At 39.4% G+C, this 18,865-nt stretch overlaps 1 protein-coding gene across 7 annotated transcripts in view; it reads right to left on the reverse strand.

The window, feature by feature from the left end:
• Positions 1-5,601: 5,601 nt before the first annotated feature.
• The window catches only part of LOC124794979 (electron transfer flavoprotein beta subunit lysine methyltransferase-like), a 62,586-nt gene continuing 49,322 nt past the window's right edge, over positions 5,602-18,865 (reverse strand). For 6 of the 7 annotated variants that reach the window (XM_047258716.1, XM_047258719.1, XM_047258718.1 and 3 more), the window contains one exon: positions 5,602-6,120. In XM_047258716.1, the coding sequence (XP_047114672.1) occupies positions 5,789-6,120 (332 nt within the window). In that variant the 3' untranslated portion in view covers positions 5,602-5,788. The remainder of the gene's footprint in view (positions 6,121-18,865) is intronic. The other variant, XM_047258717.1, reaches the window with a different exon arrangement.

Raw genomic sequence — 18,865 nt, forward strand, 5'->3', positions numbered from 1 at the left:
AAGGGATCAGTAACTTGATAAACACTTGAGTGTTATTGCATTAAATGTGAGGGATTTTACTTTTTATACGTAGGATAGAAATGATTAAAATTCTTAAATAATATATTTGTTCGTGTGTAAGAATGGATATAGCAAAAATATTTTCATAAGATTGAGTCATGTAGTCCCACACACGTAGCGAGTGTTCATGGTGTTTGAGCAGTGTGACTGGAAAAAAAAAGAGAAAAAAGAAATAAAATAAACTGCTTTCACCACTAGTGAAGCGAAATCTGAATGTGTACTGATTTATATACATGGTTTCATTACGAAATCATTTAAAATGCTCTTATGAGCAACATTCTGGTTAGATAAACCGAACATGGACATCTGTACCAAAAACATGGTAAATAACAGTCCCAATAAAAAATAGAAATATGTAAATATATGTATCTGTAATAAAAATGGAAATGTACTGTTATCTGGACAGTTCAGTAATGATCTCATGGTCAAGATAATGTAGCAGATTCTGAAAGTTTTATATTGTCTCGTGTTTATGTGACAGTGTAAAATTTTAAATTTTGCTATTCAGTCATGGTAATATGAACTTATGTGCAAGTGTACCAGACCTCATTACTTGAAAAGTGTCATTTGCACATAGATTGTCTGTTAAGTACTGTGGAAAACTACTGACAGCAATCAGAACTGTGAAACGTGTTTCGCAGGAACTAGTGGACGTGTGAAGAACTGTGATTTATATTGTGAATAATGATGAACAGTGATAAAAACTGTGATCACGTAACCTTACGAATGCTCTTGGAGTGTCAAAGCTAGCAGCAACGCTATGAACGTTGAGTACTGTTGACTGTATTAATAATTAACTTGAACTGATGACCTCTAGTAGTTTGATACGAAGCATCCTTGCGTGCCAAATTTAATGTGACAGACTGTACAGCCAGCCGCGCGGCAAAACAATAATGCAACGTTGGTTACGCAGCGCATCGCGAAAATATTTACATTCCGCTTAAGTAAACGAAGCACACTACGGACACTTGTATGATTAACGGTGCAGTGTTCAAAATGTCCATATTGTGATAAACTTACACGTGAATCACTACATTGTGTTGAACAGTGTCAAAATACAGAACATATTCCAAAAACAGTCTAATTCCATCCGTGTGAATCTGAGTGAAATGGACACTAATCAACTTTTCCACAGAATGAGAATAGTAATTATCTTGTCACTGATGCTTATATTTTGACATTTCATGCACCCATCTAAAATTGAGGGACGTGGGAAAGGAGAAACAGGACCTGCTGCAACGCGACTTCCAGCCAGCAGCAGATCCAAACCACGATGCAGGCGACGGCAGCCGACGCCCCACCGACTTGGCCGGGGGCGGTCCAGTAGCAGCCACTACCTGTCTGCGTTCCAACGGCTCGACACGGGGGCAGTCTTACAACATCAGCGGCAAACTGTTATGACATTAACTTTGGAATTTTTATGGTATACCACCATGAAAAAACATTCATTATCCCAGATGCTTACAACAGAGTCATAAATTTGCATTTTCCAGCATATTTTATTATATTCATGTCAAGCCTGACTGTTAAATGTAGGTGTCTGTATTTTCTTGAAGCCCCTTGGACAGTTTTATTCCCGATTTTCTGAGTCCAGTGAACCCAAATGGGGGGGGGGGGGGGGTGGGTAAGTTAATCCGGGAAGTATCCGCAGCAACTTCCGAGGTAATACAGTCACTTAAGTCATTTAAAGTACTCGATTCAACTATAGTTTATCATGTCTAAGACAACATTGAAACTAAACATTTGCATCTTGAGAGTAGCAAATCTACGTGGATTACGTGGACTGATAAAAAAATATACAATAGATAAAATAATTTTTTTTTCTCAGCCCAAGGGGCATTGTAACATCCATCCACGAGATAAAATTTAGCTACAGTGCGACGAGAGGAAATTATGCCTCTAACAGTTATAAACATTATCTATTCGACATATGAAAAAAAAAAAAACACAGTGAAAACGATGATAAATATTAATTATTTATATAATATTTTATGATGTAATTGCACATATCGATGTGTATCATACAAAGACAATGATAATTTTAAATTCCTTTTATGATCTGCATTTGTCTTCCTTTGTTTTTATCTTTTGTTGGTTGGCTTTTGTAGGTTCAAGACGCAAGACACATATCAAACTGAGGTCTGTTAAGAAATTGTAATTATTTGTTAATTATTACTTGAGAATAGAGTTCATTATTATTATTATTATTATTATTATTATTATTATTATTATAAATATGAATGAATAATTATTTGTAACTTTAATTCTTCTCTCAGTAAGCATTATCTGTGTTAATTATTTCTTTCCGCTGCAAGGAGTGCAGCCATTGATGATTGCGATTTGTATTGCATTTTTTGGTCTGTGTTTCCCTTAGAAAAAAATCAAATGTTTGCTTGATGAAGTCTAAATAGTGCACAATACGACAGTAAAGTTTAATAAGCATTTCAAATACTTTCGCTCTAACAACAGAAAGTCTCTATCAATTGTCTGCTGCCGTCTTAAAAATTATCTCAGCGGTAAATTCAAATTACGCAACTCTGCAGACATAAATGCCGAAGGTACTAAAATTGTGTAAAAATAATGTGCACCGGTGGTCTCGAACTCATTTTAATGAAAATAGTTCAAATCAGATTGGTTCTTTAAAAACAGTGCTCATAGCAAGATCCAAACTTTTTCTTGCTGATGTATGGAGCCGAAATTAATTACGCACGAGTTGCGAAGAATATTGTTTCAGCTAACATACTTCAGTGTTGTGCGCGGCTGATATTCGGTAGTTTTAATGATCATTTTGCTGAAGATAGCTGTTTCCATCACAATCAATAGTTGTATAGAATCTGTTGTATGAACTGTGATTTAGTGACACACATCTTACAGACAACACTTTAACACAACGTTAACTTGGAGTTCTTTAGCAACTTGACCAAATCTTTAGCCGGGAGAAAATTATTTAGTAATTACTCACTGTAATAAAATAAGATTATCATTTTCATTTACAAATTAATTACGTACCAAACCACTGAATAAAACAGTGAACGCCACAATACTTTAGATTTTTAAGAAGATGATACTGAAATGTGTGGCTTAGAAGTAGTAGGTGACAGGATAGCAGTTGACTTTTTTGGCTAAAAAACCCTTCAAGATGATATTCCCTTACTTAAAGCACATTGTGTATGTTTTTCTCCCTTCATGTGGCTAAAAAGCGTCTGACATCCCATATTACTAACAGAAATCTGGCTACAGCAGTAAGTGCAATAAGCTAAAGTAGGTTCACCAGGCACAGATCAAAACAGTCCTTTAAATTTGGGTGACTCTTCCAAATATAATGATAAAATGTCTTGAAATTAGACACAGTAGCACTATTAAAAGAAGAACGAAATACTTACACTGCTGGAATACACATTCTCTCTCTCTCTCTCTCTCTCTCTCTCTCTCTCTCTCTCCTGCCCCCCCCCCCCCCCCCCATATTGTCTTTAAGAGTTGTACACACTGCCACAGGAAACATATTTTGGTTCAAAACATGTATTCTGTAACATTTTCCAACTTTTTTGTGGTCTCTGTCTCTGTACACACTTTTGGACAATATTTCCCTTAGTGCATTTGCATCATGTCGGTCATACAGTTTTCGTACCATCTGCGTGATGAGGAAATGTAATGATATGTGGTGCTGCACTATTAATACTCTAAAAAGGGTCATACAGACCAAGTGAAAGACATCATTGTTAGTGGTGGACGAAGGCTACTAGAGAACAACTGGCGGTAATAACATGTTGCACGAGCTGCATATGGAAGACGGCTCTGGTTTTTGTAACTTCACTTGGATGTCATCCACTTATTTCGAATTCCTGGCAAATGTGGTAGCACTAGCTACTGGAGAAAAAGAAAAACACACACAGATTTCAGGAAGGCAATCACAGTAAACAAAAGACCTCCTGTCACTCCTCATTTTTTGGCAATGCGAGATCTATTTCTGAGCCTTGCTTACCAGTGCCATAGTTATTTCACTTTTCAAAGTATGTTACATCTCCAGAAGATTTGTGTAATGGTAACTAAATGAAAAACATTGTTAACCTTGAGCAGGTGCACTTATTTATAAAAATAAATTGTTTTGCACCATTATTGTTTCACATTAGTGAGCTCATATCTAATCCTTCATTATTGCTTCACGTAACAGTCATAAATTGTGTTGTCATACAGCCATGAGAACAGAAGTAATATAAAATAAACTCCAAGCTTGGTCAGAAAAAAATTACCATCCTTGCAAGAAAATGACCAACATTATGATCTAGCAAAACAATCCCACAGTGAAGCAGTTGTCTACGTGATAATGCATGGTCAAATAAGTGGTTGGCTGGAATCTGGTGCCACTGCACTGTTTAAGACTTCGGTCATTACTGTGGGGTAACGCCTTTCCATGAAATCAGAGGGATATAATGAAAGTTTATTTCATTAGTGTTTAATTAAAAATTGCTTTAGAACACATTATGTAAGTGTATTTTATCATTATTTAATTAAACTAAGATTTTGCTCATACATGTTTACCTTGGTAACATGAAGACAGCTATTCTTTACATGTGTACATAGCACACCGTGTGCTCACTCGTGTAACAAAAATCAGCCCACTCACTCGAGGGTTCAAATTGCTGAGAGCTCAGCAGCCACGGACTGTGCATCTGAGTTTCGCTTGTGTGTGTGTGTGTGTGTGTGTGTGTGTGTGTGTGTGTGTTGTGTGTGTGTGTGTGTGTGTGTTGTCTATTTCCGATGAAGGCCTTATTGGTTGTGAGCTTACTTTCTCATAGTCTTTTTGTTATGCCTATCTGTGACTCAGCATCTCCTCTATATGGTGAGTAGCAACGATCCATCTCATAATTATTGACGGTTCTGTTAAGTATTCTTTTAAAATTCTTTGCAGTTTTTCCTGCTTAAGTGCCACATGTAACATCAACAGGCAGTTTGAACTTGATGCTACGGACTACAGGGCTTGAGAGTTGAATGCTGACTAAGTCGCATCAGCTGCCCACTGAGAAATTCAAGCAAATAAGTACATACAACATAATTCCATGTATACATTTTACAATTACAAGAGAGCTTGCACCACAGCAGTATTGAAACACAGACTTATTTTTATTTTAAATGTTTATGGCATAGGCCCCTAAGTTGCAGTCTTGTGGACCTGATCAGGAGAATACTCTCAGCTGTAAATCTATTTTACAAGTGAAGCAAGAGTATGGATTAACGCCCAATTAACAATGTCACTAGACACAGCATAAGTTTGCATTAGGAAGGACGAGAAAGGAAATCGACCCTATTCTTTTTGAAAGGACTATTTAAGTGCTTGTCATAAATAATTTAGGGAAACCACAGACAATATAAATCTGGATGGCAGAACACAGATTTTAACCTCAGTCCTATCCAATGAGTCTAGTGTCTTAACCACTATGTCACCTAATTTGGTAGTTTTATGGATGTTTCTTAATTTATGTAAATGAGGTTTTGTAAGCATGCACAAAAATGTTATACTTTTGCATAAACAGAGAAAACAGATAATTTCTGTTTACCTTTATTCTGCCCCACATACATGTATGCATAAGAAGATTTGAGAATGTCTGTTATTACAAAAAAACAACACACAGAAAGTGTGTTGTTAATAATTGAATGACTACAGTGTTTCACAGTTGTGAATGAAATCTGACATATTAACGCAGCATATTCTCCGCAGTAGACTAGTTTATTACAAAATTTTCCACACAAATGCTGTAGAAAAACCTCTATTTTCAAGATTTGTTTGTGGTCGTAGGCTATATGTTGCCAGTAACTGTAAGTTTCCTTTTGGAATTACATTCATTGCATGTCGTCCTGGATCACCAACAAATATTGTCTTCCCAGCATTCTGCAGACTCTTGATCCATGGTTGAAGCCTTTGTGCAAACTCTGTGTCATACAGTACATCACCCAGCAAGATAATATCCCACTCAAAGCACGTATTGCCTATTATGTCATTTAATGACACATTCACGTTCACTTGATTTAAGGAACAATTGAGGAGTATTGCCTCTCCTGCTACTGCAATAAGAAAGGTACTGTTAGTTTACGGTAACAAGCAGTTCAATACAAAAAATTATATTGATAAAAACTGTTTCAGCAGCTCCAAAATATTTATTTCCTCATTAACACAAACACAAAAAAATTTCGACTGTTTGCAATAGAAAGCTGAATGGGATAGTTGTTTTAAGTATTACATTGTTTATTACAAACACTGAAAATAGAAGCAAGAAGGCTAAAAAATAAAAATATCTATCAAAGACTAGAACAATAATATTCCCCTGATATTATAGAAGATAATAGTGCAATACGAAGTGCAATGAGCATGTGAGAACTGTGGTAAGGAAGGCAAATGGTCAACTTTGGTTTATTGGGAGAATTTTAAGAAAGAGTGGTTCATCTATACAGGAGGCCGCATATAAGATGCCGATGCAACCTATTCTTGAGTACTACTCAAGCATTTGGGATCCGTACCAGGTCAGACTGCAGGAAGACACTGAAGTAATTCAGAGGCACACTGCTAAATTTGTCACTGGTAGGTTCGAACAACGTATAAGTGTTACGGGAGATGCTTTGGGAACTAAAAAGGGAATCCCTGGAGGCAAGGTGATGTTCTCTTCGAGAAACACTATTGCGAAAATTTAGAGAACCAGCATTTAAAGCTGACTGCCGAACGATTCTACTGCTGCAAATGTGCACTGTGGGTAAGGACCAAGAAGATAAGATACAAGAAATTAGGGCTCATACGGAGGTGTACAGATATTTGTTTTTCCCTTGCTCTATTTGTGAGTGGAACAGGAGGGGAAATGACAAGTAGCGGTACAGGGTACCCTCTGACATGCACTGAGTACCAGCTTGCGGAGTATCGATGCAGATGTAGGTCTAGGTGTAGGTGTAGATTAAAATTGGTGTTTGAATGAGTACTTTCTTGTTAATGTGGCACAACAGTAACATTTTATAAAAACATGGAATCTACACATGCAGTCAACCTAAAGAAAGGTTAAATACAAACGCTGCTGAAATTCTTAATCAAGAACTTTTAACTGTCACTTATTAACTGCATCAAATTGATTTTGAATATTTCTTGCCTAGCTTTTAATAGGAACATTATAAGGATATATGATACTTCATCAGAATATATGATACTTCATCAGAAGTTATGCATCCCCTGTGTATCTGTGAACATGTGTGGGTTTACACTTAAGGGAGGCGGGTGATTGAGATGTGCTCAAGCCTATCCTACATACAGATGGCACAGAACCCCCCCCCCCCCCCCCACACACACACACACACACCCAGGAGATCGTACAACCTTGAAAAAGGGTGGGAGAGGGGGGGGGGGGGCTTCTGCAATGATAACACTGTTAAGGTGCACCTGGTTCAATTCATGCTCAACTGGGAACACATCTGGAGATTTTGTAGACTTTTCCATTTAGTCAATTCCTGCCTCCTCAACGAAGTGTTCCAGAGGTGGGCAGAGAGGGTTTGAACATTATCACCTTGAAACATGAATATATCCCCAATAAATTAACTTTAGGGCTGGACTGTAGGTTGGAGGATGTTGTCCTGATAATGAACAGTTCTCAAATTACTGTTGACTGTAATGAGCAGTGTCCGACAAACACACACAATACAAGCTCAACATATCACTGCCTTATTACCTTGATAACCTGTGGTATGGCATGCCTGTGAGAGGCATTGTACATGCCTGCCTCTACACACTTCTATGGCTATCTTTGGTGGTCAGAAAAATTCTGTATTTGTCAATGGCGAGAACCTGGCATCATTGATCCAGGTTCTGTTCCATACGTTCTGATGTTCTGTTATCGACTTACTCCACACACCAACTGCTGAGGGATTTGTACCTCATTTGTAATGGACTCCTAGAGGCCAAATTCATACTGTGGATGTGGTGTCATATTATTTTGATCCACAAAAACCTCACAGTTGCCTCCAAAATCACAACACAGTTCTGTTGTACTCTCTTTAGGGTTCCTAAGAACCATGTTTATAGAGAAAAGTAATCAGTTGGTGGTGATCACATGCAACCACCATGAGGCAGTTCCTTAATATTTTGTGTATCACAGTAGTGGCTGTATGTCTGAAGTTGCTGTTCAGTACATCAATTTGAAGAGCAACTTCCCACACATAACCCTTTGTGTTTTAAGTGACAATGCATACATGGTCTGAGCTTAAAAAGACCCTTCAAGGAATTTTGACAGAATGAAAAGCGGAAACATGTTGCAGTGTCCCAACACAACTTAAGATATGCTCCTTTCTACTGAATGAGACTTAGAACGAAAGTTTACTTTTGCCTCTTTTATGCAGGTACATAGCACTTTGCTGTGGTCAAGAGTATTGAGATAGATGCTAATGATCAAAAAATGACATCAACTGTATATATGACAGGGGTGGTGCAAAAATTTGTTGAGCTGTTCATTTTTTCAGAATAATACTGGAAATAGATGCAACTTTACATAATAATAAAAATAAAATGAAACAAGAAACCTGTAGGACTATCCACAAAAAAAGACGTTCAAAGCCTCTGAAATAACTAATAATTTTACGGAAAGTAGTCACAACTCACTGTATATCTGAATTATTGAACAGTTTACAGCACATTAAAAGCATTGCTACTTATGTTGTAGCTGAGTGGTGGCTAGAGTTCCGGATGGTTGTTGAGGATGCTACCAAGTGAAATGATACAGTCACAGAAAGAGCAAATGGCTGGATGTCCAAAATAGATGACAATATTGAACAGATAACAAGAAAGGTTAGAAAGCATGTGTATAAATAGCTTTACAGAGTGCCAAATAAGCAATATCATTTTTTGAAGAGTGTGAAAGAAACAAGACTGCAGTTAACAGCATAAGTATATGTTTTTGCTTCTTTGTGTGAAGGAGAACAAGTAAATACATAATAAATATTTTTCATAGATATATGTTTCAAGAGTTTATTAATATAAATGACCAACATGATTGAAACACACAGTAATTCATTGTTTGGTATTTGCTCCCCTGGGACAATATCTCCCCTGTGGCAACAAGTGACCGGGCAATCTTCGATGAAGAGACATGCGGGGGAGAATAAACTGACAGAACAATATTAAAAATAAAAAGGTGATCGTGACAGATCTGGCAGCAAGTGCCGACAATAGGCAGGATGAGACCCATTGTCAGGAGGAGACGAAGAGCAGCATAGTGGACCACTGGGACGAGTCGGTTTCCTAACACCAAACTGAAGAAATGGAAGGTATTTACAAAATTGAAATGATGAAAGAAATGAAAACAACTTCATTGAACAGTCTTCAACATCAAAGAGGGTGCAACAACAGTTGAAGAAAACGAAAAGTAAGTTTACAAGAAACAAAACTATAGATTTCCAAGTTTTGCTGACATTGAATTGTTGATTGAACCTGTCGTATTTTTATTTATTTATTTATTTTATGGACTGTGTTAGAAAAATATTTTACATGTTCATTCAAACAGCTGCTGTTACGAGTCAGCTATTACGAATTATTCATTACAGTTGAAAGAAGTGAGAAATGCAATGAAAGCTACTCAAAGGAACCATTTAAACAGATAATGAGAGGTCGAAGGAAAAGAACTTAAAGAAATATCATTGTCAATATTATGTAGGTGTGAAGGAGTTGTGGTCAATTATGAGGGATCAGAAACTGTCAAACACGTAGGAACTTCCAAATCAGAGGCAGAACTGCAAAAACATGACCAAACTGAAAGAGTCGCACATACAAGTAAAGAAATCTGAGTGAGTACAGATTTAGGTCAGGAAGGTTGTTCGATAGAAGAGCAGAGGATAGTAGTGTAAGCGAAATAAGGGGAGAAATCTATAACACATCTATACAATTGAGACATTAGTAGTACCAAATTTGTGTGTGGTTTGCATATTAGGAACACACTGGATGAATGAATATCAAGTACATGTTAACTCTGGTGAAAATACGGTGAAGATTCAGAAGGGCGAAAGAAAGCAGCAAATGGTTATATTTAAAGAGAAGAAGACTATAGAGGATAGAGATGCACTTACAAGGATATACTGCACTGTGATAACAGAAGATCATGAGAAATGGGAACAAATAGATCGTGTTAGATACAGCAGTTTAAAAAGCATTTAGAGGACAAAGAATGCCGAACAGAAGAAGACGAAGTTAACCAGAAAATCACATAAAATGATTGCAAAATCGAAGGAAACTCATCTAAATACCAGGAAAAGAAAGCAAACAGAGGAAAATCATGGCAAAGAGAGAAGAGGGAAGGGAGTGTGAGAAGGTCAAGCAGACCAACACAGCAGATTTGCAGCTATTTCAAAAAATCTTGTGTGTGTTGTGTAAGGAAAGAATGAACTTATTTCATGGTGTGAAACAGCAAGAAGAAGAAAGACAGACCACAAGCTTCAGTACACCGTAGTGACAGGAGTTAAAAAAGTGATGTTTTGAACAGGCTGTAAGAAGGTAAATGCCTGTGTTAATTTTCAAAATGTTATCTGCAGGTGGACACTTGAAGCACAACTTTTCAACAAACCGAGCGCTAACGGCAACAATGGATCCAACTATCTACACTGAGAATGTGCACGATAGAGCTGGCTCCTTCCACTGAACAGCAAGCTGAGTCACATCCAGATATCAATACTGTGCAGCCACAGGACACATCCATGCGTCCCCGCCAGAGATGCTGTGTGAGGTTGCTAGGAGCAATTCTGAGCATGTATGAGGCCTGGAACCATCACCACCAGTCAGCAACGACCTCCAGCCGTTTATATTGAGCCAGCAGCTGATGTTTATAGGCACGACCACAAGCACAATGCGCGACCCACCTTATTACGATGGACCACGAGCGCAATGTACAACCCACCTCATTACGATGGACCACAAATGGTACAGCAACATACCCAAAAGTGAAGGCGTTTATGTTTGTAAGTGGGAGTGCGATGGAAAGTGAATTTAATTTTATGTTCTTGATAATTAAACGATTCCCTTTCAGCAGACAATCCAACATTCCATATATTGAATTGGAAAGTCATGGAACTCATTACTAGTGGAATAACATTTTCTCTCTATTTTTGTCAATAGTTAATCTCGGTTTATTTTTTGGTCCATTACATACCGTAATGTTGAAACATGAGGACACAGCGTCCCTTAAATAGGGAATATTTGTTTGGAGCATGTCCACCAATAAGACAAAACATTATGATCAATGCTCATCGCAACGTTGGATGCCACCTGATGATGATGTCGGGACATGACATGGCAACAAAAGTATGTAAGTGGAGCAGACACGGATGGGAGGTCACCCTGCAAATGGGGAAGTCCATTAGAGAAGCGACTCTGACGAAATGCAAATTATTATTACTCAGTACCTGCGAATGAGTATATCGAAAATCACAAAGCTGGTCAAATATTCCATACGACTGTCATGAGCATCAACAGAAGGAAGTAGGACAGTGGAATTTGCACTAGGTGCTCTCAAATTTCACAGAACATGGCATTCGGAGGCTTGTCTGCTCTATAAACTAGTATAGATGGTGATCTGTGGCATCTCTGCCGAAAGAGCACAATGCTTGTGCACAAACAAGTGCTTTGGAGCATACTGTTCATCGTACATTGTTGTACGTGGAGCTCTCAGCAGACCAGCCATATGTGTACACATGTTGACCCAACAACATCGTCAAATATGATCGCAGTGGGCATGGGACCATTGGGATTCAACCTTCGATCAATGGAAATGTATTGACTCTTCATGTGAATCACATTTCTGCTAAACTATGTTGATGGTTGTTTCCACAAACACCATCATCGAGGTGAAAGGTGGCTTGAAACATGCATGCAGTGGGTCATGGACACAGGCTGCTGAGAGCAATATTATGCTATGGGAGACATTCTCCTGCACTTGCCTGGGACCTATGGTAGTAATCTAAGACATGGTGACACCATCATGGTAAAACCACCTGCATCCCTTCGTGCTTGATGTCTTCCCTGACGGTGATGTCATCTTTCAGCAGAACAACTGTCCTTGTCTCACAGCCAGAACCATGTTACAATGGTTTGATGCACTCACATTGCTGTCTTGGTGAACAAATTCATCTACATCTACGTGATTACTCTGCAATTCACATTTAAGTGCTTGGCAGAGGGTTCATCAAACCACAATCATACTATCTCTCTACCATTCCACTCCCGAACAGCGCGCGGGAAAAATGAACACCTAAACCTTTCTGTTCGGGCTCTGATTTCTCTTATTTTATTTTGATGATCATTCCTACCTATGTAGGTTGGGCTCAACAAAATATTTTCGCATTCGGAAGAGAAAGTTGGTGACTGAAATTTCGTAAATAGATCTCGCCGCGACGAAAAACGTCTTTGCTTTAATGACTTCCATCCCAACTCGCCTATCATATCTGCCACACTCTCTCCCCTACTACGTGATAATACAAAACGAGCTGCCCTTTTTTGCACCCTTTCGATGTCCTCCGTCAATCCCACCTGGTAAGGATCCCACACTGTGCAGCAATATTCTAACAGAGGACGAACGAGTGTAGTGTAAGTTGTCTCTTTAATGGACTTGTTGCATCTTCTAAGTGTCCTGCCAATGAAACGCAACCTTTGGCTCACCTTCCCCACAATATTATCTATGTGGTCTTTCCAACTGAAGTTGTTTTTAATTTTAACACCCCAGTACTTAGTTGAATTGACAGCCTTGAGAATTGTAGTATTTATCGAGTAATCAAATTCCAACGGATTTCTTTTGGAACTCATGTGGATCACCTCTCACTTTTCGTTATTTAGCGTCAACTGCCACCTGCCACACCATACAGCAATCTTTTCTAAATCGCTTTGCAACTGATACTGGTCTTTGGATGACCTTACTAGACGGTAAATTACAGCATCATCTGTGAACAACCTAAGAGAACTGTTCAGATTGTCACCCACGTCCTTTAAATACATCAGGAACAGCAGAGGTCCCAGGATGCTTCCCTGATATCACTTCAGTTTTACTCGATGATTTGCTGTCTATTACTACGAACTGTGACCTTCCTGACAGGAAATCATGAATCCAGTCATACAACTGAGATGATACCCCATAGGCCCGCAGCTTGATTAGAAGCCGTTTGTGAGGAATGGTGTCAAAAGCTTTCCGGAAATCTAGAAATACGGAATCAACTTGAGATCCCCTGTCGATAGCGGCCATTACTTCATGCGAATAAAGAGCTAGCTGCGTGGCACAAGAACGATGTTTTCTGAAACCATGCTGATTGCGTATCAATAGATCGTTCCCTTCAAGGTGATTCATAATGTTTGAATACAGTATATGCTCCAAAACCCTACTGCAAACCGACGTCAATGATATAGGTCTGTAGTTCAATGGATTACTCCTACTACCCTTCTTAAACACTGGTGCGACCTGCGCAATTTTCCAATCTGTAGGTACAGATCTATTGGTGAGTGAGCGGTTGTATATGATTGCTAAGTAGGGAGCTATTGTATCAGTGTAATCTGAAAGGAACCTAATCAGTATACAATCTGGACCTGAAGACTTGCCCGTATCAAGCGATTTGAGTTGCTTCACAACCCCTACTTCTAAGAAACTCATGCTAGCCGCTGTTCGTGTTTCAAATTCTGGAATATTCCATTCGTCTTCCCTGGTGAAGAAATTTCGGAAAACTGCGTTCAATAACTCCACTTTAGCGGCATAGTCGCTGGTAATAGCGCCATCGGCACTGCACAGCGAAGGTATTGACTGTGTCTTGCCGCTTGTGTACTTTACATACGACAAGAATTTCTTTGGATTTTCTACCAAATTTCGAGACAATGTTTCATTGTGGAACCTATTAAAGGCATCTCGCATTGAAGTCCGTGCCAAATTTCGCGCGTCTGTAAATTTTAGCCAATCTTCGGGATTTCGCGTTCTTCTGAACTTCGCATGCTTTTTCCGTTGCCTCTGCAACAGCATTCAGACCTGTTTTGTGTACCATGGGGGATCACTTCCATCTCTTACCAATTTATGAGGTATGAATCTTTCAATTGCTGTTGCTACTATATCTTTGAATTTGAACCACATCTCATCTACATTTGCATAGTCAGTTCGGAAGGAGTGGAGATTGTCTCTTAGGAAGGCTTCTAGTGACACTTTATCTGCTTTTTTAAATAAAATTATTTTGCGTTTGTTTCTGGTGGATTTCGAAGAAACGGTATTGAGTCTAGCTACAACAACTTGTGATCACTAATCCCTGTATCAGTCATGATGCTCTCTATTAGCTCTGGATTGTTTGTGGCTAAGAGGTCAAGTGCGTTTTCGCAACCATTTACAATTCACGTGGGTTCATGGACTAACTGCTCAAAATAATTTTCAGAGAAAGCATTTAGGACAATCTTGGAAGATGTTTTCTGCCTACCACCAGTTTTGAACAAGTATTTTTGCCAACATATCGAGGGAAGGTTGAAGTCTCCACCAACTATAACTGTATGAGTGGGGTATTTATTTGTTACAAGACTCAAATTTTCTCTGAACTGTTCAGCAACTATATCATTGGAGTCTGGGGGTCGGCAGAAGGAGCCAATTATTAACTTAGTTCGGCTGTTAAGTATAACCTCCACCCATACCAATTTGCACGGAGTATCTACTTCGACTTCACTACAAGATAAACCACTACTGGCAGACATAAACACTCCACCACCAATTCTGCCTAATCTATCTTTCCTGAACACCGTCTGAGACTTTGTAAAAATTTCTGCAGAACTAATTTCAGGCTTTAGCCAGCTTTCTGTACCTATAACGACTTCAGCTTCTGTGCTTTCTATTAGCGCTTGAAGCTCAGGGACTTTCCCAGCACAACTACAACAATTTACAACTACAATTCCGACTGTTCCTTGATCCAACCACGTCCTGTATTTGCCATGCACCCTATGAGATTGCAGCCCACCCCGTACTTTCCCGAGGCCTTCTAACCTAAAAAACCGCCCAGTCCACGCCACACAGCCTCCGCTACCCGTGTAGCCGCCAGCTGAGTGTAGTGAACTCCTGACCAGTCAGCAGAACCCGAAACCCCACCACCCGATGGCGCAAGTCAAGGAATCTGCAGCCAACATGGTTGCAAAACCGTCTGAGCCTCTGATTCAGACCCTCCACCCAGCTCTGCACCAAAGGTCCGCAGTCGGTTCTGTCAACAATGCTGCAGATGGTAAGCTCTACCTTCATCTCGTAAGCAAGACCGGCAGCCTTCACCAAATCAGATAGCCGCCGGAATTGAGACAGAATTTCCTCACATCCAAAGCAACACACGTCATTAGTGCCGACATGTGCCACCACCTGCAGCTGGCTGCACCCTGTGCTCTTCATGGCATCTGGAAGGACCCTTTCCACATCAGGAATGACTCCACCCGGAATGCACACGGAGTGCACACTGGATTTCTTCCCCTCCTTAGCCGTCATATCCCTAATGGGCCCCATTACGCGCCTAACATTGGAGCTCCCAACTACCAATAAGCCCACCCTCTGAGATTGCCCGTACCTTGAAGGCTGAGAATCATCCTCTGAAACAGGGCAGGCAGCTGCATCTGGCTCAGCCAGAGACAGTACCTGAAACCTGTTTGTCAGACGCACCGGGGAGGCTTTCTGATCAGCCTCCAGGGATGTCTTTCGCTGCCTGCCACGCCTTGGAACTACCTCCCAATCAACCACAGGCGAGGGCTCAGCCCCAATGCGGGCAGCAACCGGGGCAACCACAGTGGCAGACCGATCTGGGGACAGAAGGGATAAGGTTGACATCCCCGTGATACCCAAGTCTGGCTCCCCACAGTGGTTCCAGCCTCCAGCTGCGCGACCGAAGTCAGCGCCGCCTGCAGCTGTGAGCGAAGGGATGCCAACTCAGCCCTCATCCGAACACAGCAATCACAGTCCCTGTCCATTCTAATCTATGTTGAACAACAGTTACTGAAACACGAGTCCGTGCCTAGATAACGCAAGGGAAACACGCAAAGAATGTATGAACTAACCTGTACAAAAGCCTAACGACTGAGCTACAATCTGCCTGAATTTATGATTACAGTAACTAAAACTCGAAATTACACCTCCTATATGAAACTCACACGCAATTTAAGTAAGAATCTATGAAGTAAACACAGAAAAGAAGCTATATACGTATCTTTCTGCACTGACGAGGTGCACCAACTGGAAGCTCAGCCCACAACACGCGAATTTACACTAGTCAGGTACTAAAGCGCGATGCTACAACTCTCAAATACTATAATACGCCTGAAATTTATGAATTAAACAATGCAAGTACCCAAAAACAGGCAAAGAAATTAAGAATTAAACTATGTAACAAACAAGTAAGCTAGGAGTATACGATTTGCTGCTGGCAGCTGCTTATCCAACGGCGGCAGGGAGCACAAATAATACTGATGTAAATCCTATGCAACCTGCTTGGGTTGCTAACGGCCGCCATAACTGTGTACACAGATCAGCAGCCCATTATTTATGTGGATTACATGGTCTGTGCATATATATCTAATGCAACATACATCTAAAAACCTGCCAACAATCTATTGGATCCTTGATATGCACGATCAGTGACATATTACGTTCCAAAGAAGGACAAACAAGCTATTAAGTGCACGGTCATAATGTTTTGGCTTATCAGTGTATACATTTGTTATGGCTCTTTGAAGCGTTATTTGATTCATATGTTGTAAATGACCTTGTAATAATCTGGAGTGCTTGCAGAGTAAATTAGTATATCAGGCTAGTATGTTGTCTCAATTTCATGACTTGATGGGTTTTCTTTGTTATTATTTGTTTTTTCCAAATTTTCTAGGCAAATTACAAAAAGAAGTTAGAGATGGATGTAAGTTATTTTTGCTATACTGTGATCTCTGATGAGTCATGGAGCAGCTAGAGTGCCAATGTTGAATGTTGTTGAGGCCACGTGCCAAGTGAAATGATGCAGTTACAAAACCAGTCACAGTGGGCTGAGTGCCAGAAACAGATGAGAATATTGAACAAATAACAAGAAAGCATAAGTGTGTATAGATAGCTTTATGTTCAGAGTACGGAGAGTGGTTGTTTTAGAGTGGAGTGCCAAATAAGTAACATAAGTGTCTGCAGATAATGGAAGTAGCCACTGTGCAGTTAAAAGCAAAGCTATATGTTTGTTTATTTGTGTGATGAAGAATAAATTTTTATGTAATGAATAGTTTTCAGTTTAGCTCTGTGTGTGTGTGTGTGTGTGTGTGTATGTGTGTGTGTGTGTGTGTGTGTGTGTGAAGAGTTTATTAATGTAAATGACCAACATATTGAGTGACTATTTGCTGCTACGCACTGCTGTCTTATAATATCTATCAGTCCACAGTCTGAAGATTAAGTTTTTTAATAAATGAAAAGCACCAGTTTGCTTTTGTTCTACAATATTGTAGAACAAAAGCAAACTGGTGCTTTTCATTTATTATTATAATGTTGTTCTACCAAGAACCGACGGAAGATTCTGTTAATATTAAGTTTTTTATTTGTATTTCATTATTCTATTTACATTACTAAACCCCTTGCAAAAAGTTACTGCTAGTTGTTACAGACACAATTATAGAAACTCTTGTTAATAGCAGCTGTTGTTCCTAGGAAGTTTATTCTCACAAATATACAATAAACCCAGTGCTAGAGATGCAAGGGGCTGCTAACTTCAACACTTGACTAACTTCAACTTTCTTTCATGATTATTGCTATTACTCTTATAATTAAGACAACACATTCATATTATTTCACAGCTTGAACATTAACATTGGTTTTGAGTTTACAGCTAAAAATAAATCAAGCATTGGATGGAAAGCATATTGATGACATGTGGTGTTCATATGACAAAATATGCTAAGCCATGTCTTCCCACAATGACACATCACATTTACTACTGCCAAGTTTGCTTGCCACTAGTAAGCAATAGGATCTGATATAACCAGTGGCAAATCAATGCTATCTTGAAAGAACTTGTGCACATTAAACTGTTTCTTGCCGTCATTCTTGATTCTGAAACTACAGGGCATAATGGCTCCAGCGGACACTCTATGCAAGATAGTAGTAGCTCGTCATGCACCAAAATTTCAAATGAATTGCTAATGAAACTATCAGACAGAGGTCTAAACTCTGCACCAATGCCAACAGTACTACCTGTATCAGGTTTCATAAGGACAGTAGGGCAAGTGGCCACAGCTCTTACACCAAATCTAACAGAGGAACTTCATCACAATATATGCCGTATACTGACCAGTACTCAGTCATTTAAAGTCAACAGTTCCACAGTTAAAAGTACAGTACTTCATAAGTTGCAAGAAAACTACTGCTCTGTCATCTTTCCTGCAACAACAGGTTTATGGCGAGAAGGTTCTTCAAGTCAACAAGAAGATGGCTGTGTTTCAACACCTCAGGTTTCTCAGAGAATACCAACATAAGCAGTCTAGCATGGGCATCAAATCACCAAAACTCATAAGGAAAAATCCTCACTCAACCCAATAGTGAACAACAAGTGAGCCTCAACTTACCCACTCATCAAGTTCCTCAGAAGAACACTGAGCCCATACATAACCAAGTGCTGCCATCACATATCGATCCCTTTGGGCCTTATCCCTTGGACCACAGACTGTATAACAGATAATTACATTATGTTCAGCTTTTATGTAGTTTTCTTGGGCACCAAGGTCCACCTAAAGTACACATCAGTACTTGCTTGTGAAATGTTTGACTCTACAGTGATGGATATGTTCAGG

This window comes from Schistocerca piceifrons, chromosome 4 (genome assembly GCF_021461385.2).
Source record: "Schistocerca piceifrons isolate TAMUIC-IGC-003096 chromosome 4, iqSchPice1.1, whole genome shotgun sequence".
Classification (NCBI taxonomy): domain Eukaryota; kingdom Metazoa; phylum Arthropoda; class Insecta; order Orthoptera; family Acrididae; genus Schistocerca; species Schistocerca piceifrons.